This window comes from Sycon ciliatum, chromosome 8, assembly GCF_964019385.1.
Source record: "Sycon ciliatum chromosome 8, ocSycCili1.1, whole genome shotgun sequence".
Classification (NCBI taxonomy): domain Eukaryota; kingdom Metazoa; phylum Porifera; class Calcarea; order Leucosolenida; family Sycettidae; genus Sycon; species Sycon ciliatum.
The window spans coordinates 10715616-10737544 of NC_088650.1; the positions used below are offsets into that span (position 1 = coordinate 10715616).

Genomic DNA, 21929 nt, shown 5'->3' on the forward strand with positions numbered 1-21929 from the left:
TAGGGAGCTTGCACCTCACCGCGTTACATACTGATCCGGGTGTGTATGTGTGTGTGTGTGTGTGTGTGTGTGTGTGTGTGTGTGTGTGTGTGTGTGTGTGTGTGCGCGCGCGTGTGCGTGCGTGCATGTGTGTGTATATGTGTGTGTGTGTGTGCGTGTGCGTGTGCGTGTGCGTGTGTGTGTGTGTGTGTGTGTGTGTGTGTGTGTGTGTGTGTATGTGTATGTGTGTTCATGTGGGCATGTGTGTGCATGTCTGTGTCTAGCCATGATGGATGATCATGGCAGAGAGATGGAGATGGCAAGGACAGAGTTTCAGGAGAAGATGCGCATCCTCATGGATGAACGCGATCAGCTCAGCCACAGGCTGCATAAGTTCATTGATGTAAGTAAAGCGTATCAATGATTAGCCATGGTCATACTTGCCAGATATTTCTCAGTTCATTGACTTATGTTCTCTACATTATTGGACAAGACCAAGGATCCCCTCCTTGTTTTGCATTGAAAATCAAGATTATATGCAGGATAAAAGAGACTGCGAAAAGAGTTTGGTTGTACCAGTATTTAGTAATTAGACCAACTTCATCAGTATTTTAGTAGGTCAAAGTGTTAGCTCCTCTTGAATGATGTGAAGACTCCTGTGCAGCATCCCATATACGTGTGCGGTTTAACTACCACTCCTCTGCTAAAGCTCCTTCCTGTACGGAGTAACAGAAACTGGTGTGACAGGGATGTTCTTGATGTATCAATCCATCTCGGTAGATAACCCAAGCTACTGACATCACATGCGAGACGTAGTGACTGTTTGTGCACACAGAGCACACATTTGTATGATGTCATTACAAAGCACACATTTGTATGATGTCATTACAAAGCACACATTTGTATGATGGCATTACAAAGCACACATTTGTATGATGGCATTACAAAGCACACATTTGTATGATGGCATTACAAATCACACATTTGTATGATGTCATTACAAAGCACACATTTGTATGATGTCATTGCAAAGCACACATTTGTATGGTGTCATTGTGTGCAGGCATCAGAGTTCAGTGAACGATCGAGCGCTGCCAGCTTAGATGGAGACCCTGAAGACCAGCCAGCATCACTGTCAAGACTCAGTGGACAATACCAAGAATCCAGAGCAGGCAGTCAAGACGGTAGCAGAGCCTCTCGAGCAAGTGTGAGATCTCAGATTCTCGACGGTGCTGATGCGGCTGGAGAGATGACTTTGGAAGGCGACGGGCCTCAAGGAGCACAAGGTAAGATGAAGCTACATTGTACGTCATGTGGACTTGGGGATGTCGCATAAAGGGACCCGTGTCCGCCAAGTCGAGGACGGTTTCTGTAGCTATTCATTCACCTGTGGATGCCGCTAATAAAGACTCCTACTTGTAGTATGGGAAGGTTTCTGTATCGATGCATGTCTTTGAGAATCCTACGAGGCATTGCGTTCAGTTAATGACATTATGGAAGGGCTTCTGAACTGTGACTCCCTACATTTTTGGCTCTTATTTGGTTCATTGTCTGATTTGTGTCTTTGTACCAGGGAGCACCACCAGCCTCCATGACAGTGCATCAACTAAGCTCGTCGCAAGTAGCCATCCGAAGCTTCCAAGCCAAAGTACAGCGGAACTCCAGGCTAATGTTCAACTGCTTACACAGAAGCTAGCAATGGAGCAGGACAAGGTGAGAAGATCGTGTTAAGATTGGTTGTGTTCTGCGCAGGCCACGTCAAGTCTTCTAAAGAGTTGTCTTTTGGCCTTTGGCGGTCCCCGAACATTCCCCAGGAAAATTGGCCTAGAAGTATTCTATCTCAGATGCCCTGGTGAATTCCTGATAATATATGAAAAATTCACACCACCCACTCTTTCTGTTTGCAAATGCTGATTCAGGCAAACAATTGTGTTGATTTTAAAAGGTAAACTCTCGCGATTCACCGATCTTTGGTCTTCTTTCCTACCCATACGTATATAATTATGCACTTTTTGAGTGCACTGATATGATTGTTTTCTGGGGTGTAGTGAGTACCGTTACCGTGGGCACAGAATTTGATTAAGTGGGAGCCCAACATTTGAGATTCGCCCAGCACTCTGGGTGTAAAATACAATGGATATGGCCCTGTACGTAGTGAGCCGACATTCTTTTTCAGCACCATACTGCTCATCATAGTCTAGTGCACACATAATAATACCCTGCAGTCCATTATGCCGCGACACCGCTGACTGGTCTCGTCCTGGTCTTTCTCCATGATTGTTATTCTACATGTGCACTTCCATAATACCCTAGAAGAAAACAGGTTGGTCTTCCTGTTGTGTGGCATATGTGAGCGACATGTGAATGAAGCATGTCAAAGAGCTCAATTATTCTTTCAAGTGTAGGTTATAACAGTATAGTATTCTATGAAGCCTCCATTGTTTCATGGTAGGGGAATACCAAAGTAGATCGATGCACGGCCTGATTGTATGTTGCCGTCTTCCCCGTGGCATTTAGGTTCAATCTGGCAAGAAGAAGTTGGCGGTGCTGAAGGTGCAGGTCGCTGACAGTATGCTGGTACGCAATGAACTGGAGCGGCGGCTAGAGCTGTCGCTGAAGGAAAACCATACGCTGGTGAGAGACTGGTACCACACCATGTCAGGGTCATTTCTGTGACAAGTATACCTGGAATATACAGATAATTCCATGCTATGGATTATAAAGGAAGACGTTCATTGACGCATACAGTCAATTTCGCTAATAATGACTGCGGATATAACGCCAATTCGCGAATAACGACAGAATTTCCATGCCCAGAGCAAAGTCCATTCCACCTGTATGCATATAGTGAGACTTCGGGTATAAGGACACTTTTCTGATGCGCCGCCGAGTGGCGTTATACGCAAAGTTGACTGTACCCATTATGTTGATGGAATAAAGTGTGGTAGTTCTTGACGTGATGGGTACACTGATGTGTTACATTTAGATGTTGTTAATCAGGTTTGCGAGTGTTCATTTATCGAATGGTGTGAGGAGCAAGGATTCGGCTGCTGCTGCTCTCCACACCTGTAGCTGACGATCTAGGTTATAGTCTGTTATGCTTCCTGGCTCCGTGGTACTTCGTCCTGGTGGTGATGGCAACGACCGAATTGTTAAACCACTGTTCTCAACCGCTGGAGGAAGGTTGCAAAGGGCTTCAGATGCAGCACTGTGCTGGCCTTCAGCATCCATTCCCCTGTTATAGTTTCACGAGATGTTCAAAGTTTTGTGCGGACTACAATTATTTTTTGCAAGTACGTTTAGTCACAAAGCTTTGAATGTCTTTTTTCCATTTGTCATCAGCCCCGGTCTTACTTCCCTCTGCTCTGCTGTTGAGCTCACAAGAAAACAAAGCATAGCAGCTAAAATCATTGGACCCAGTATGAGGAGTATGTACAGAGGCAGGCCGGGCACCCTACTGCATAAAAATCAGAATGTGTTCGAAAAACATGGGCCGAGGTTCCCGTAAATAAAGTGGCACCGAGGCAGATTTACAGAACGGGTTTGTCCCTTCTCCTGACCATGATTGTGGCTCACATTATGTCTTGTGTTTGTTTCATTCTTTGTTTTTTTTGTGTCCATGGCAACTGATCAGACTCATCCGCAGCGCAGCACAGTCGGCGCTCAGTTCCCGAGCAAGCACACAACACCAGCGCAGAGTACCCACGACATGGCGACAGCAATCCAGGACAGGTCTGCAGAACGGCCGCCAAGCGCGTACTGCGATGCCGAGACTCAAACCGATCACGTCCAGCTAGTCTCCATATCGAGTCCTACACCTCCACCAAAGTCACCTGCCCGTTCGGTCAGTCCTGGCAACGGTGCTACCCAGGTAACACGGACACAGGCGAAGACACCAGCCTCATCTCCGCGCAGTAAGAGCGCTGCTGTGCGCAGAAGATCACCGGCCACTACCAACGGCACCGCGACCGTGGGCATTGGTGGAAATCTATCGACGAAATCGTCCGTGACCCTCGGACAGCACTATGCAAGTCGTCCTGCCACCAGGAGTCGCAGTGCCAAGGTATGTGGATCACAACAGAGGACGGATACAGGGGCATTATTACTATGACTGCCATGGCAACCTTTGCAAATGTGCAAGCATTCGATTGTATGTCCATTGCATTGAGCAGTGTATTTTAAAGATGGGCCTCAACCAGCGAAAACAGCCCTTAGGGTCAACATTTTCAAAATTCCTTTTTGGTTAGAAATTTGTTGAAACACATCTACTGAAGGATCTCAGCCAAGAAAAAGTTCAATATTCCGATTCAAAATGGGTGTATACACCAATACACAAGATGTACTCCAAATTGGTGCAATGTATTGTATACGATGTATGTGTAGAATAATTATTCAGCATTCTTAAGCTCGGTGGGTAGCTTGAATACTTTTGAATCAGTACAGTAAGCAGCTAGAATGACAAAGAATAGCTGACGAGTGCGGAGACATGGTCGACATATTCGCAGCTCCATCCTGCTTGTAGTCGTTCCGCAATCTCATCTTCCATTTCTTCCTCCGCAGCTGAAGACACGACGTCGCTGCCGTCACTAGCCCCAGACTCAGAATTTATCTCAGTTGACGACTCATCATCTTCCGACTCTGACGAGTCATTGGCCACCTTGAGCCGCATCGCAGCAGGAGATGAGGGCTGCGATTCCGCCTCGCTGTCGACATCGATATCGGAACCAAAGGACGTCTCATAATCACTCTGAACTTCAGCGGCTAGTCCAGCATCCACTCCTCGAGCTAGCTGTGCACAATGACTGCCGCGTGTGCTCTACGAACAACTCTGGCGGCCGCAGCCATCGCAACAAGATCAAGGAACACTCGAGTCGCCACTCGACACCACTTCAACTTCAAAATAAATTACTTCAAGCAAGGAGTTCAAGAAGAACTCGTTACGCTGTTCGCAGCGCGATCAAAAAATCGTTGAACGTCACAAATCGACCTTTTTCTCGAATTTTTTTCGAAACCTCTAAGGGTCGTTTTCGCTGATTGCGGCTCAGATAGCTTTGCATCTGATCAGGTTCTATAAAGGAATGATGGATTAGTTCTCAAGGGTCTGGAAAACATCTTCAGCTCTATCTCAAGTGTAGAGTCAACCTCAAAATTGTTCTTAAAAGTAGCGGTTTCGGCGGTATTAGTGATGGAACTCTGTTATTCTGTTTATTGGCCTGCAACGGCGGCAATTTCAGCCAGTTAGTCTTACCTCTTCTTTATGAGAAGATTGAAACTGCTAGACCTACAGATATCGAACTATAACAATTGAGTCGAGCCTGTTTTTGGCGACCACCTCGACATGCAAGCATGTGCACTGTCCCTCTGCTCTGGCTACACTCTCTGAGTTAGTAGAACATAATACCGGGGCATTGAAGAGGGGCAAGTGCCCGGGTCGGCGATATGCAGTCATCGTGCTCGGAGGTTAGAGCATGTTTTTTTTAAACAAAATACATGACTCATCGGCAGGCACATGAGGCTAGCATGGGGCAAGGCGGTGCTGGTGGGGCCTGTCATGCTCAACCGACCAGAGGTCTCGGTGCCTTTGAATGGCAGGTGCACCAAATTATTATTATTATTATTATTATAGACAACACCTCATGGCATGAGAAGAAAATCAGCCAGTACGGGAGATGTGGGTGTTAACCAACCATGGTGAATAAAAGAAGAAAAATAATGGTCAAGACGGAGAAGCATGGGAGGGACAGGTGATGGTGAATCTAGTGAGCAGATTTAAATGCGTCCAGGGTACTGGCATTGCGCGTAGTAGCGGGCAGCGCAAGCCAAGCAGAGTAAGCAACAAAGAGTGGAGAGCATACAAGGGAGGACGTTTTAGCCAAGGGGAGGGCAACAGAGCATCTTGTCTGGGAGCCATCTGTGATTCGGAACCAGTTATACACGTTAAGATGAGGAGGATGTAGAGCTAGTTTAAATTTGTGAGCAAAAGTGCAAATTAATTTTTGACGGTGGGTCGACAGTGGGCAAGCATTTGCAAGGACATACAGGGAAGCAGAAGGGTAGAGAGGGGGTAGACTAAACAGGATACAAAGAAGTTTTCTAGGGTGGATTTCGAGATGCTCAGCGAGAACCGAGGACAAGCCACACCAGCTAACAGCAGCGTACATGAAAAGAGGCAGGATGTACAGTTTGTAAAACAAAATTTTACATTTGAAAGGAAGATGGAAACAATGGGGACGTATAACACCTAGGGCAGAGCTTGAACGGCTGCAAAGAGCATCAATATGGAAAGACCAAGAGAGACGATCATCAAGCATTATTCCCAGGTGTTTATGGTTGGAAACAACCTTTATGGGTTCTGGGAAATCAGGATGGTGTAAAAGTGACATGGATGAGATTGGGGGAAGGAACATTATTTCGGTTTTAGTCAGGTTGGGTCTAAGTCGCCATGTTTGCATCCAGCGTAGGACACTGCATATCTGAGCCGACACTCGAGGTACAAGAGCCGCTGAGGACGAGGATGCTGACAGTAGGGTTGTATCACCAGCAAATAACGAGACACCTGGGTCTATAGAGGGTAAATCATTTACGTATGCTACGAACAAAAGAGGTCCAAGTATGGAGCCTTGGGGAACTCCAGAAAACACTGGTAGAGGATCAGAGTTGATGGAGAGGGCAGAAACAAACTGTGATCGGCTACTCAGATAGGACTCCAGCCAGGACAGAGCAGGGCCAGACACACCAAAGACAATATGTAGCTTGGCAAGGAGGCCACGATGCCAGACAGTATCAAAGGCCTTTGCCAAGTCAAAGAAACAGAGAGCAATATGGTGTCGAGCATCACGAAGGGTGGCAATGTCTTGTACTAGACGAGCTAGTTGGTCAGAGGTTGAGTCGTTGCGCCGAAAGCCAGATTGGGAAGGGCTAAGGCATGGTGAAATGTGGCAATACAACTGGTCGTAAAATACCTTTTCACATACTTTTGAAAGGGAGCAGAGAAGAGATATTGGACGATAGTTTGAGGCTTGTGATCGGGAGCCTTTACACTTGTAGATGGGCGTGACCTTAGCGATCTTCCAACGATCAGGAAATACGCCGGAGGAGTAGGAAAGGTTGAATATAAGGCACAGTGGGTACGCCAGAGATGGAGGGGGGAAATAGAGGGCAAAGCCTAAGCACGGGACCACGGTCTCTGTAACCGAATTATTGTTTGGCATCTTGCGCTGGGTGATGTGTGTCTATGTGTATCTAGCACCTGGCAGAGCGACCGTTGGCGCCAATGAGTGTGGTGCGGGGCTCCCAGGTCACCGTGGGTAGCGACGGCTCGGTCCATCAATTCGGCATCGACGTCCCACTTCACGGTGGCATCAGTGCATCGATATCAGAACAGCTGGGTATGAGGTGAGTCTGTCTAAAGCTGACATGGGACATGAGAAATATTATGTGGAGCTTGCAATGATGCTTTTGTGTTGGAGCTAGTTGTCAGGTCGTTGACTGTCCCAGTACCCTTGTCAGTTTTGCACCTTGTTGTTGCACTGTCTGACTGTATAATATCTCGTTACCTTGGTGGTCTGTTGGTCAAAACTCGTAACAGGTTATATATATATTTTTTGATCCTTCATCTTTTACATGAATATTAATGGCTCACCATCCGAGTTTAAAAGTGGTTCATTTTCCGTTAGATTTGGTTCTGATTTTGTTTCTCTGCTCTCTTCATCCATGTCCAGTCAGAGCAACCTTACTGAGTTACTGCTGGATGCGGACCACCCTGTAGTCAAGGACGTAAGTCAGTCAGTCTACTGATGAACACTTTCTCTGCTGCATGGTCAGCGGACTTAACCAGTCATGGATTTCACTGCTGAGTATTTCTTTCCTGACACGCAACGGCCCTGGGTTGAAACTGTGTCCTTGCAAGGCATTGTATGTGTACTTTGTGGCTTGTCGCTGCCGTGCGTCTATCTCTGGACTGAAGTAATGGTGGTGGTCTTATGTTGTTCACTGAAGATTGAAAGAATCCGGAATGCGATTGACAGAATGAAGCATGGCCTGTCTGACATGTTGCTACACCAAGGTGGGTCATCTATACACGTTGTTTTTAACCCTTTCAGGCTCACAGTGCATTTACCACGTCTGAGCACTGTGATTCAGTGCATCAGTACAATTGTGGAGATAGCAACAAACAAATTGAAAAACATGATTGTTTCGCAACGGATTTTCACTATTTATGGCTTACTGGAAAGCTCTTTTCCTGCTCGTCATCTTCCCCGTGCTTTCAGAGCATACAGCACCACAAGGGCGCCCTAGCCTCGCCAACAGTGTCCCTATCGTGCTCCAGTTTGGCATCAAGACCACGCACAACAATTTCTGTTGTACATGTGGCTGCGCGTGTAGCTCTTTGTCGTACATGCTGCTGCGTTTGTGTCTCTGTGTCGTACATGCTGCTGACACGTGCACCTTTTTGTGCTGATAGAGTACACCGCTTTTATGCTGATGAGAGCACCAATTTCCTAAATATGTTTCCTTTTGCCAGTTGTGAGATGTCACTTCTCTCGTCGGCTCTTGAAGTGTGGAACTGAAGAGCTTTCTCTCTCGGTGTCGAGAACAACTATTTTCCCAGTCCTTTTGTTGTGTGGCGTGGCGAGAGCATAGAGAAATAGTTTGTCCCTCGGTCCAGACGACACTTCGGTTCGGGGCTCATACTCAACGTAGAACTGCGATTCAAACTGAACCGAACTAGTGAGATTCAAGCGATTCAAACGATGTACTCATACGTCACGTTGCCTTTGACACGTCTTTGGGAAATCCCCTTGAATGCCTTGAAAGTCGCAAAAATCGCCGGACAGAAACTAAGAAAAATGTTCAGATCTAAATCGCGCGTTAAATTTATCGCCGCTCGCTCATTTGTTGAGCGATCGGCACACCGATAGGACATGTATGTATTACAGAACAAATCCACATCTTGACAACACAGAAGATGATCCTGCTCAACAAGCCACGGATCTGAGATAATCTCATAATGCAGTCATGATAATAAGTTCCGCCTCGCAAATGTCACACTTATCAAATGAACTGATCAAGTACTGAACGGCACTTTGCCTGAGTATCCCAATAATTATACCAATACCGCAGCCACCTGTTGTTGACTATACCTTTCGGTGCATCTGTTTCATACCTAAAATTTCAATACACCGAACAAACACTAACACACATAATCCAATAGGGAACTGCTTCTCTGTACCGAAAATTTCTGTTCACCTAACCTAGTCTGTTGACCTCATACCGAAAAAATTGAGCACTGAAAAGTTCTGAAATTAAAGTATCACTGTTCCTAACCTAGCGGGATGTCTCGTGATGTACTTCCGATGTTCATACGACAAGCCTTTTCTCACATTGTAATCGTACAATGCATTGCTGTGGTGGAATGTTTTAGGATGGACTGAAGAGGCTAAAGAGTTGCGGAACATCACAATCAGTCGACTGAAAATGGTAAGAAGTGGCTAGACTCTAGAAAGAACTAATAGAATTGTTCAATTTTGCGATGGGTGCGAATGAATATTTCCGTGCAGATTTTTCCTGCTTTTCACCATACTAAACCTTTTTGTTAGGAAAGCTTTTCACACTGTCCACGGGGTGTGACAGTGTAACCGCATCATAATGGGAAGATAATTTGTTTCACTAGATGCCTTTCGGATTTGTTACTCATGTTCTGTTCCTGAACTGCTTTCCTGCCTTGCATTCCCATGCTTGTAGGGCAGTTATCTTGAAGATTCAGTCCGCGAAATACGAATGAACATTCACAAAGGTGAGGCAATTGCAATGTTTGCTCCCACTGTTATGCGGTCATGCAGTGGCCAGGATTGTCAAATATGCTCACCCACCACAGAGTTATGGCTGTTTTTGAATAACTATAATATTATATACATCTATCAATGCTTATAGCACATTCACTTTCAAATGTGCTTTTCTCAACACTGCGCCAAACTACGCATGCCACCTTTTTTCCAGATCTGGGTGCTCCATTTCTACATCTAACTTCTGCTGCATTTGTATTTCTTGTGTCCTGCACCAGTACTTGATCAGCTGTATCGCAGTGTCCACCTAGCTTTAGAAGCCTATCCGAATGACAAGGTACACAGGATGACAGGTAGTACACACACACACACACACACACAGTATACAGTGTACTACCTTGCAGCTGTTCACAATGCAGAGTTGTACAGTACTGTCGGTCGCCGAAGAACTGGGGGGGGGGGGGGGGGGGGCAGCCTCCTCATGTAGACCGTTCATATTCTCATGTATTACAGTCTGTGTGCCGTCGAGTCACCGTGTGTACACTGGTATGCTGTGCTTGGTGACATTCTAGCCTGGTCGTTCTTCGGCGCTCCGTTCTTCGGTGCTCCGTTCTTCGGTGCTCCGTTCTTCAGCGCCCGACAGTACTGTAGATAATTTAAACCTATTCTTCTTTCTACTATTTATACTGGGTGTTAGTGTGGATAATTATTGTGCAGTTTAAGTCTGGCTCGACGTCAAACTGTACTCTAAGGAAATTATGGGTCACGTCAAGTATCCGTTATGTATGGGAATGTATGAAGGGTATCATCTTGATCACATGCCATGCCGCCACAAAGCACGCTAACAAAGTGTTTGATGGTATTGCCCACTTACAAACAGGGTTTCGCAATTCTGTGCCGCTTCAATTATCCGTTATGTATGTGAATGTATGAAGGGTATCGTCTTGATCACATGCCATGTTGCCACAAAGCACGCTAACAAAGTGTTTGATGGTACTACCCACTTACAAACAGGGTGTCGGGCTTCACATCTTTTGTACGCATACTTGCACAGCTTGATGTATCCGCCAATCTCCATGAAGCTACAGCTGCAGTCAAGGAGCTAGCCGAGGAGAACAATTTGATGAACGACCACATAGACTATCTGTGAGTACTAAGAGGTGCTTAGCACTGGATAGGAATTGCTTTGCACTGCACTGGCTATGGCAGTACGGTCAGACCTTGTTTAACCGCACACATCCGCTTTCCACAAAAAATATCCGGATAGGCGAGGGAACCGGATAGTCGAACACACAATCATGCTGTATGTATGCATGACATAGCTGTAAATCGGTGACCAAGGGTTTTCTTCCGGGTGGCAAGGGATCCGGATAAAAGAGGACCGGATAAGCGAGGTCTGACTGTATTGTGTGGTGGATGTTGTTTAGTTGGATTGAATACCAGCATGCGGGTTGTGTGGCCGAGTGTGCAGATCCTGTAGCTTCGTGTGCAGTGTTCATATACCGATACTCATACGTAGAGTTCAGATGCAAACCGTGGCATATCTCGTTCGTCACTTTCCAGATAATCGCCAAAAGGGTTCACTCTATGTGCGGTTTGTATAAAAATCCATATTTGGGTACAAGTTTTGAAGTGGTTCTAGTTGGATTTGAATTTGAAAATTTGTCTCAAAGAGCCTTACCTTGAATTTTACTGAGCTCAAAATGTCAGTTTCTCAAATTTGACGCTTGTCGCGTTTTGCGTCTATATTCTCCATACCCTGTTTTTTTTTACTCTGTTTCAGCCCATTGTATAAGGTAATGCAGTGTCATTGTAGTGAGCCATGCAATCTGGGAGTTAGTGATCCATAAGCTCAATAGCACTGTTAGCAATGATGTACAGTAAAACTGGTCAAGGTGACCACTCGGATAAGGCGACCGCCTGTTAAAGAAGACCACTGGAACCAGGACCAAGGGATGCTATTTCCAGTTAATTGACCCTGAATAAGGAGACCACCTGGTAACAGAGACTACCTGGTAACAGAGAATACATTTTGAAGGTCCCTTGAACGATCGTCTTACACTGTATGCCAATGTGTTGATCCCTGACATGCCTGGTTGCGACTGCCGGTATGCTGTGCTCATAGGAAGAAGCAGCTATGGATAAAGGATGGACTGCTGGATGGACGCACAACTCCAGACCGAGTTATAAAATTGTACGTGTGCCTAGGCCATATACATGTAGATTTGTTTGCAATGGTTTGATGGCATGGTAGTATTATTGAGATACTTCAGGGGTAATCACCAAATTCGGGTTGACCAACCAGAGGCAATTGGCCGAAATCCCTCATCCAAGTTATTTGGACGTCTTATCATGGTTCGGTGGCGTCCCACGTATGCGGAAAGGTGGTTCTTGACCCTCCCTACACACGGGTCTGATCATTTTATATCCATTCCATAGCAATCACATAACCAATAATTACCTCTTGTCAATTTCATATCTTTTGCTATTCTTTAGGCAGCGAGACGAGCTCGATGAGCTCCAAGAGACCGTGAAAACACTACGCTCGGTATGTATGGCTTGGTCCGTGTATGATTTTCATGACCTGAAGGTCACCCTAACGAGCCTCACTTCCACTATGTCCAGTGCCCGTGTGACTAATGATGCTTTTTGTTTTTCCTACATTGTGTACTGTATTTTCCGGAGTATACGCCGCACTGCAGTATAAGCCACACTCAGGGTTTTTGGCACGAAATACGGACATCTTCCCCATGTTATTTCGCAGTTCATTTAACCATCGTAGTACCGGCCGCAACAACATTTGTTTGGGTGAATTACGTTAAAATGCTGTTTATACCCTGGAAAATACGGTAATAATATGAGAATTCACATAGTACTCGTAGATGCTCACTGTGTTTCTACACATTGGCCATTGTAAGGCGGATGGCGTACACTATTGCAGTATATGTGAGATTTGTGTGCTTGCTGTATTTTGTGCTCAATACAACAGCGAGAGCAGTTTCAGGCAATGGAGCCACCAGCCTACCAGAAGCAGCCAGTAAGTTTGTGCTGTCTATCCAGATTCATGTACTGTAGTAGAACAGTCTTTGAAAGCCCAATTTTGGCCAAATCTGGTTTCGGGATCTGCTTTTAATTGCATGTTGCTGCGGTTCACGTATTCTAAGTCTGGTCGAATTTCTAACCGTCCCTCCTTTTCTGGCTTCGAAATGTGGCAAAGAAGTATTTCACGGGTCCCACTACACAGGATGTACACTAAGTCATGTTTACAGTACACCCACTACACGCACTACTATTGGTGCAAGGAGCATTGAGCACACTACAGTCACTACAATACTGACCCTACCGCACTTTTCGCCCAGTTCATCGAAATTTGATGCGATGGTTTTGGCCCTAGACTCTCAGAACGGTCATCAGGGAGTGCATGGACACCTTTCCGAGGCATGACCCCAATAGCTGAGCGTGCCAACTAGACAGAATGCATTCATGAATCTCTCAAACTCAGTAGAGAGCCAGTTTCACCGATTTCAGGGTCTTGCAAGCCTGCGTTAGGACTTGAAGTAGCTACTGAGATCACCGTTAGTCGACCTCATAAATACCCACCTCAGGTACAACGACATCTCATGGATAAAGGCCTTATTTTCAGACCAAGTAACCAGTTGACTTCATGCTTTTACCCTAACAAATATAGAAAACTTGTGAAAACCAAGGCTTTCATCGTGCCCAATCGAGGGTTGTCATTTGCAACGTTGACGTCACTCATTTCAGAATCTTTTTTTTGCCGAATGCTTCTATGCAGGTGAATGACTGGATACTGCATTTCACGAGGCAGGATGCCAAGTGTAACGAGTGTACTCTGTATCGGGGTGTCTTTGACAAGGTGATCAGCCCGGAAGAATACTCGGTAAGAAGTGGTCTCGAATTTCATGTACCTAGTGCCATCGCATTATCTGAATCCTCAATATACATTTTATTCTGTCCAATACTTGGTCCGCGTCAGCAATATTGTCGCTTATCTTTCGACAATTTGAACTTAGACTTTGGACATGAACGCGTGCACTTGAAGTGATACAACTTGGTACGATGGACGGTAAGGTATAGAATGACAACTAGCTGCGAGGAATTTATTGTCCAAGGAAGGGTTCCTACTTTTTTCGGTCCTCCTCGTCGCTGCTCTCGGCGCTGGCGACAAATATTTTGCTCGGGATCGACTCTCTTGCTTTTGCAAGCTCATCTCTCTTCCTCTCCGCTGCCTGGCTATTTTGTAAAGAGAAGTCGATCGTGACGGTCGCCTTCTCTATAGGACTTCGCCTGGGCAGCACGACAGCCTGTGTGGTTCAAATCAGACGCCGTTCTTTGCAAGATTTTATTTTGAACGACGACGACGCGTACAGTACATGTACTTGCAAATCTCCACGACGACGCGCTGGATACTTCGAGCGAGGAGCTGGAGGTAAGGGAGCTGCGATCTCAGATTGATGAGCGATCCCTGAGGTGAGCGATCTCGGCCGTTCAGCAAAATGGAGCTGATTCCGAGTAGTCGATTACTTTCTTGTGGCTTGCGCTGCTCTTGCCTGCACAGCGTAACAAGATAATCTATTTTGATGCGGCGCTGTATCAATCAAAATCACCCACCTGTCGCTCTCGAAATCCACTCGAACTCTAGCTACACCTTTCAGGTACTAGCAAACTAACTTGCCAACCAAAATTGGGATGAAATGGGCTGCCAAGTAAGCATTGGCGACATATAAACAAAGCTGAAAGATAAGCGACAATATCGCTGACGCGGACCAAGTACATTGTACAAGTTTCTTTGACCTTAAAAACAACATAGGGAAGTAGTACGTAACTAGTTAAAGTAAACTGGACGTAACATACTACGAAGTACTGTTCTTTTCTCAATTTGAATTATACCCCACCAGTCTTTGACAGTCTTTACAAAGTACCTCAGCTATACAATACCTCGGGTATAAATTGGCACATTACGATGGCCACTAGAAGTAAACTATTCCAACAAAAATTCACTGTGGCTTGAAGTATCCTCATATTCTTCTGTCTGATCGCAGTCTGGATAAATTGACTTTGGGCTTTACGATCAGATATTCAGTATAGTTTGAGTACAGATCAGAGTATGTGTGTGTTTGTGTGTTTATTATGTGTGTGTTTGTGTGTGTATGTGTGTTTGTGTGTGTGTGTGGGGGGGGGGGTGTGCGTGTGTGTGAGAGTGTGTGTGTGTGTGACATGTGTGTGTAATGTATGTGCGTGGGTGTGGGTGTGAGAGGGTGTGTGTATATATACATGTCTGTGTATATGTGCGTGTGTGGGTGTGTGGGTGTGTGGGTGTACTTGTCTGTATACATGTATGCTATTCAGGAAATGGTACTTGCCATGCGAGAGTACAACCGTCTTCCTGTTGAGAGACTTCAGATACTCGCACAACGCCGGCTCCTCCGAGAGGCCATGGAGAGAAACAAGGCATTCAGTATGTATATCTATCCCCCCCCCCCCTCCTGCATGTGAGCATGTATACTGGACTACTTTTTACGGTGTGTCTGATCTTAATCTACTCACTTCTCGCTCCCTTAGTAGCTGTACCTTCGCCTTGATTCCTGCGAGTGGGGGTGTGACGGCAGATGCGGAACAGGCAGTCTTTCCAAATCTGGCTCAAACCAGTATAAATACAAATGTTTGGAAATATTCAGAAGGACAGCACTTCCTTGTTTTCGGAAATGCCTGGCTGAGAGCTGATACGATCATACAAATTGCACAGAATCGTGCTGGTTTTACACAGAGGCAGAAGGATAGATCATGTTGTCCACCATTGACTCTGGCGTATCAACCCACAACACAGCTTGGTTCCTGTGGCACATTGGCGTAATTTGTTTTGTGTTTGCCTACAGTTGCTGAGGAGATGGCTTCGGTCACGTTCCATTGTCAGGCCAAAGAAGTTCTTTTGAGAAGGGAAGCAGAGGCAAGCATGAACATGGTGTTGCAAAGGGTGAGTTGCAAGGAGTTTCATTGAAATTGGTCAAAACTACAGTAAAACCTGCCAAGGCGACCACTCGGATAAGGCGACCACCTGTCCCAGAAGACCAATGCAGCCGGGACCAAGGGTTGCTATGTCCAGTCAAATGACCCTGGATAAGGAGACTACCTGGTAACAGAGACCGCATTTTGAAGGTCCCTTGAGCGGTTGTCTTAGACAGGTTTCACTGTACTACCTCAAGAGCGCATTGTTAACATTGATGAGAAGAGCGAATTCAGTGCAGTTCGACGAAAGCAGGGTCCATGAATGATTTACCACCCTTTTCCAGCCTCAAACTCAGTCACACTTTGCAAGCCCGGTCTCTGCAGTGTCAGACGGTAACTGACTGCTAGTGGCCGGCTTCCCTTGATCAGCATTGCCAGTATTAAAAACTTTGGTAAATGCCGTGCAGGTACGCCCTCTAAAATTAAACCAGCAGAGATGCATTCACTACATAGAAGTGGAAAATGAAATCGAACCCAATCAATAGAGCAGAGGTGCGGTTCACTGCATAGTCCACTGTTTACCGTGCTTTGGCAGTGCAACCCTGGAACTGGTATAGTCTTGAGGCTGGATTTCGCTCGTAACCACTATCCATGGAGATGTGATACATAGAAATGTACAGTGTTGCTGAATGAAATCCAGTTGCGTCACTCAAGCACACATTGAGTACTGAAAGGCAGGTGGACTCCCCCATTGTGGTAAGCATAGACATATAACAGAAGCATTTATGACAACGCAAACATTGATCAATCTTTTGACCCGTTTACGCCATGAATTTAATAAAGTAATCATACCAATGATGATGTCGGTAGAGACAGTATGACATTTGTTGTATGTGCACGTCCTTGTTGGGCGCTCAAAGCTGTGTTTACTGTTTGCATTCCTAATATCTTTTCAGAGAGATGACCGGCTCGCCAGGGAAGCAGCAGCATTATCTAGATCAAGACAGTCTCTGGGCAAGGCGCTATCTGAGAGGATGCAGGGACTTGAAGACACTAGTGATGTTCTGCTGGTACGGCCGGCGTTTGCTTCTTCCATTCGGTGAGCAAATGATCCCGGGAAATGTAGACTAACTCCTGAATCTGCACCATCAAGCCAATTTCGTATCGCAATCCTAGATTGGCTAGGGTACCCCGTAAGGAGACCCTAGGTCTGTGGGGACTGCCCTAGAGAAATATGAATAAATACTATACTATACTATCAAGCATGGCGTTTTGTCAAGCAATTCTTCCAAGACAACGAGCATAGGTAGATATGCATTTCATAGTATAAATGCAATGGTAGTTGCCGTGGAAATACCTTCCCATGGATTCTCAGATGTAGGGCACCATAAGCTGGTAACTACCCAGCCCCTTCATATGCTCTGGTCTGGTGCAAAGGTTCTATTCAAGGATAAGTTTGAAGTACAGTAAAGCCTGGTTAAGCGACCTCTCGTTTTAGCGACCACCTGCTCTTAACGACCGTTTCTCCATGCACGGACAGTTCTACACAGACACTGTGGGACCTGGTTCTAAAGACCACCTGGCTTTAACGACCGCTTTTCCTTGCACCGTGGGGCGGTCGCTTAAACGAGGTTTTAGTGTACTTCTAGTCCTGTAAAAAAGGGTGGTCTTTGCAGCAATAACCGGCAGGCATGGTAGCCCAGTACCTACAGTCCATTCAGAAAAAGATGGGCCCTGGCTCTGGCAAGCTCCCGTGTTTGGCGATTATTCGTGATTTCATTGTACACAGTGCAGTGCTGCGAAATTTGAACTTTGAAAAAGAGTCCAAAATGTGTACCTGAACTGGGGTTTGAACCCCACAATGCACTGTTGCAGGCAGGGTCAAACGGCCTGGATTTTGATGGTTTTTCCCAATTCAATGCTTCTGGGGCAAAACCTGGCCGATATCCTATTCCTGGTATGGCTTGCTTTTTGGACAAATAGACTTCGGAAACATAATTGGAAGAGGATTCCATAGGGGATTGCAGAAAAAAATTCTAAAAAAACTCAAAGTTTGACCCATTTATGGCCAAAAGCTAGAAGTCCATCTTTTTCTGAATGGACTGTAGGGAGATAAAACGTGCAACTAGGACGTGACATGAAGTGGGTTTCGCTTCCGGTTTGCCTGTTCCGGATGTCCTTGCTGATTTGCCCACGCTCAGAATAATAAACGACACATCACTTGTCTGGGCCATGTTTAGGGTCAGCAGGTCAAGTCTGCAATTGCAAGTGGCATAGACCATGGATCATGAAAAATTCAAAATCCATGGTTGAAACACAACTTCTTCTGATTACTGTAACCATAACCTTGTGTCTTCCTTGATTGCACATGGATTGAATTGTCATACTACAATACCATGGAGGTTTTGTGTGCTATTTCCTCTTCCAGTGATCCATCTGGAGCAAACAGGCGAGAGGCTGCTGTCCGGCTGGGCATACCATCGCCTAGCTTATCCAGAGCAAGTGAGGGTGGCGAGGTTGAGCTTCCACCGCTGCCAGGGAAAGCGGATGACTCCCGGCTCAATCGCCCGCTGCGGACCATCGGTGTAACGCCTTCAACGGTGGGTGCTCCGCCACCCACGGCTCAAGGCCATCACCCGAACGAGGTGGAGAAACACCATAAGAAACCTTCTCAGCGAGGAAAGGACAATAAGCAGCGAGCAGGCGTACGGGGAAAGAAAGCTGCAGCCAGCACAGAGGAAGTGGTAAAGATGTGGTGTCCTGAATCGACCTTCCCCGATAGCCAAGGGACTGAAGCCAATGCGCAAAACCTGCCTCAGGTCATGACTTCACTTATTGATGCTGACCAGAGGCGTTTCAGTTATGAACTGTCTCTTCCCAGGTGAGGAATTTCCACTGACATTGCAACCATTCACCCTGAGCATCTCAGAAAATTGTTTTGAATGAAAAGAGCGGGACAAGGTTGAAGTATTCAACAAACAAGAGGTCTCGACAATACGGTCCTCTCTGACTTAGTCTTTATTCTCAAGTTTATATGTGAAAAAGAACACACACCTGACTAAAGACAAATACCAAGAAAGATGAAATTAGTAACTTGTAGGAAGGACAAAGAGAGCAATAGCTACAGAAGTTCGTAGTTGGCAGAACAATCTATTAAAGGGGAAGTATATCCTAAAATCAATGTTTCACCAGTTGTAGTCTTCGGGGTGCTGAGTCGAATGGTCTTGGTCCGAGGAAGCTGAGACGCTCCCTTCCTCCTTTATTCCCAATCGAACTCGCGCACTTCCACCGAAACTGGGTGACTGCGCCCTACTAGATGGGGATTTGTATGCAAAATCTCACTAAAAGTGCTATGTCGTTCTTATAAAAGCACGGATGACCGCGATTGGCCCATATGTTGTAGCCTTTTGGACGCTGAGTCGACTGGTTTTGGTCCGAAAAGGCTGCGATGCAGCGTTCCTCCTTTATTCCCAATCGAACATGGTTGAACAAGCGGTCACGTGCTCCTGCGTACGCCAGTCACCTGGTCACCGTGCCTGCTGGGTACAACTTACTAGCCTGTTTGACCTTTTTTTGGGTGCAGTCCTGTCACTCGAGTTGAACCTTGGTGTGAAAGTTGTCGCCTGCTGGCGTGGTGACCAGGTGATTTGGGCACCCAGGAGCACGTGACCGCTTGTTCAACCATGTTCGATTGGGAATAAAGGAGGAACGCTGCATCGCAACCTTTTCGGACCAAAACCAGTCGACTCAGCGTCCAAAAGACTACAACATATGGGCCAATCGCGATCATCCGTGCTTTTATAATAACGAAATGGCGCTTTTAGTGACATTTTGCATACAAATCCCCATCTAGTAGGGCGCAGTCACCCAGTTTCGGTGGAAGTGCGCGAGTTCGATTGGGATTCAAGTAGAAAGGGAGCGTCTCAGCTTCCTCGGACCACGACCATTCGACTCGGCACCCTGAAGACTACAACTGGTGAAATTTTAATTTTTGCCTTAACTTCCCCTTTAATAAGTAGTATTGAGTGGGGCTGAATACCCACTAGAGCAGCTGTGTAGGTGGGGCGTTGTGAGATCTACCAACCAAAGGTGATGGTATCCTTGCACACCAGGAAAAACGGGGGGGGGGGGGGGGGTAAAAATCAGGGTTGTCAGCCATTGCTGTCTCGTCACCTGATGAGCACATCACCCTCCCCCACTGCCCCCCCCCCCCCCCCCACCACCACACCGCAATTTCCCTCCGCAATGTGCAACATACCCGCCTCTCTCCCTCTCTCTCTTCCCCCTAACTTACCCTCGTACTAACCTTTTGTTCCATTGGCTTGGGTAGCTACTTGCGCGCCCTTGGTTGCCATAGTAACCCAAGCCCTTTATCTTGTATTCTCTCCCACTCGATCTCGTTCTCTTCCATTATGTAGTCGTTCGTCTTTGTCTCCGTCCCATCGCCTCCCATAATAAATGTCATTACTTCTACCTGTTCCAAGTTGTTCCGTTGTGTCTGGAAGTATGACTCCTTTTAGTATCCCAACAGTATGGATAAATTGAGGTGAATGCGTGTGAGGAGCAAAGCTACATTTTACCAAAAATAAAACAATATTCTTTCCACCAAAGGCGCATTTTTTTGCTCTCCCCGGCTTATCTAATGAAATACCCAGCCACCAAGCAAAACCTACCGCCTACCCAGAACGAGTCAGCATTCATTCCTTTTATAAATGCATTGATATCAAGCATTTCAGCTTGTCATTGTCCTTTGCAGCTACTCCGGCAACTCGGCATCTTTACCTGGAAAACAATTGAGGGTGTACCGATCCCTGACGCGGCCCTCGCAGGACATAGACGGTGAGCTCCATTGTACATGGAAGGAAGAATTTTAAAAGCAGCTCCATTGTACTTTCATCTGATTTACTTATCTCTCCTTTAAAAGGAAGGGGATGCTTTTTGGACGTCTGGCCCAGGTATCCATATTTGCAAAGTGATTTGATGTCTACGTCTACATGTACGCTGGCTATGCGATGTTGGATTCAGTTGTACTATAAAACTCCTAGTTCACTCTTGCCCTTTGTTCCAGTATTGTGTGGAGGATCCAGGCGACTTCATAAGCCAGGAGTATGCCACCTAATGTGCACATTTCATCCATACTTAAAGTTCCAGGTGAAGTATGCCACCTAATGTGCACATTTCATCCATACTTCAAGTTCAAGGTGAAGTATGCCACCTCTTTCTAGTTCTTCAACAGGGCTTAGTCTCACACAAATCGTGCTATACTTTCTGGCTCCATGTTTCATGTACGACTACACATACTGGAGCTATGAACTTTTAAAATAATAATCCTTTAGTGCAGAAGAAAGATCATAGTGTCAATGCAGTCTGTTGTGTACTTCTGCTCCCTTGTGCCCTTCAGCATCTAAATCCGGCAAGGAAAAGGGACAGCGCACGCCAAATGCACCACCTGGGACGACGGCCGATCTACTGGCGTACGCTCGCAAACGATCGCTGCAACTCCAGGTCGACGGAAAGCACCCGAGGCACGCACGGTCGGTCACGCTGCCCCCGATTCTCAGCGCACAGATGGCAGAGGAGTCGGCCAAAGTACCCGTGATGCGCGGCAAGAAACTGATGCCTCCAGGAACTCAGTAACTTAGATGGGCTGACTCATGCAGGTTAAAACATGTACAAGTGATCGGGGCTTGAGTTCAGCCAACGACAAAGCGAATTGCCTTTGTCTACATTTAGGTGCTGTTTTCAAACACTCTTCATTAGCTCCAACAATATAATTTTCAGAAGTACATATACATGTACATTCCTGATGCATGGACAATAGCTGACAATCCTAAGTCAAGTATATTATCTATTTAAATCCAGCCAGTCTGCTTCGAGAAAGTCTTTCGATTTGAAGTGAGGTCTGATCGCCTCGATCTGTTGTGTGACTTCTGTATGGGATTCAATGAAGTCAATGATCACAGTCCGTAAACCTAGGTCAACTGCAGCAGTAGCCACCAGTCATTTTAATAAAAGGAAAAAGAAAAAAAAATATGTCTTTGTATTCTACCGTCAATCAGCATGTGCATGTAAGGGGTGTCGGACACGGTACGGTCACTACGGTACTGACCGTACCACTCCCCCCCCCCCCCCCCCCCCCCGGTAGATCTACACCGTGAATCAATGAAATACACCGTCATCTGATCTGGGCTACTTCAG

At 46.2% G+C, this 21929-nt stretch overlaps 1 protein-coding gene across 1 annotated transcript in view; it reads left to right on the forward strand.

The window, feature by feature from the left end:
- Positions 1-21626, forward strand: part of LOC135823363 (uncharacterized) — a 32651-nt gene extending 11025 nt beyond the window's left edge. Inside the window, exons 15-36 of the mRNA XM_065336216.1 lie at positions 264-382; positions 1043-1265; positions 1553-1692; positions 2497-2613; positions 3614-4042; positions 7226-7374; positions 7701-7755; positions 7978-8044; positions 9404-9459; positions 9724-9775; positions 10043-10101; positions 10819-10910; positions 11890-11958; positions 12261-12312; positions 12754-12801; positions 13561-13665; positions 15135-15243; positions 15662-15759; positions 16688-16830; positions 18160-18612; positions 20488-20570; positions 21133-21626. Coding sequence (XP_065192288.1) covers positions 264-382; positions 1043-1265; positions 1553-1692; positions 2497-2613; positions 3614-4042; positions 7226-7374; positions 7701-7755; positions 7978-8044; positions 9404-9459; positions 9724-9775; positions 10043-10101; positions 10819-10910; positions 11890-11958; positions 12261-12312; positions 12754-12801; positions 13561-13665; positions 15135-15243; positions 15662-15759; positions 16688-16830; positions 18160-18612; positions 20488-20570; positions 21133-21368 — 2954 coding nt within the window. The 3' untranslated portion in view covers positions 21369-21626. The remainder of the gene's footprint in view (positions 1-263; positions 383-1042; positions 1266-1552; positions 1693-2496; positions 2614-3613; positions 4043-7225; positions 7375-7700; positions 7756-7977; positions 8045-9403; positions 9460-9723; positions 9776-10042; positions 10102-10818; positions 10911-11889; positions 11959-12260; positions 12313-12753; positions 12802-13560; positions 13666-15134; positions 15244-15661; positions 15760-16687; positions 16831-18159; positions 18613-20487; positions 20571-21132) is intronic.
- The last annotated feature ends 303 nt before the right edge of the window (positions 21627-21929 follow it).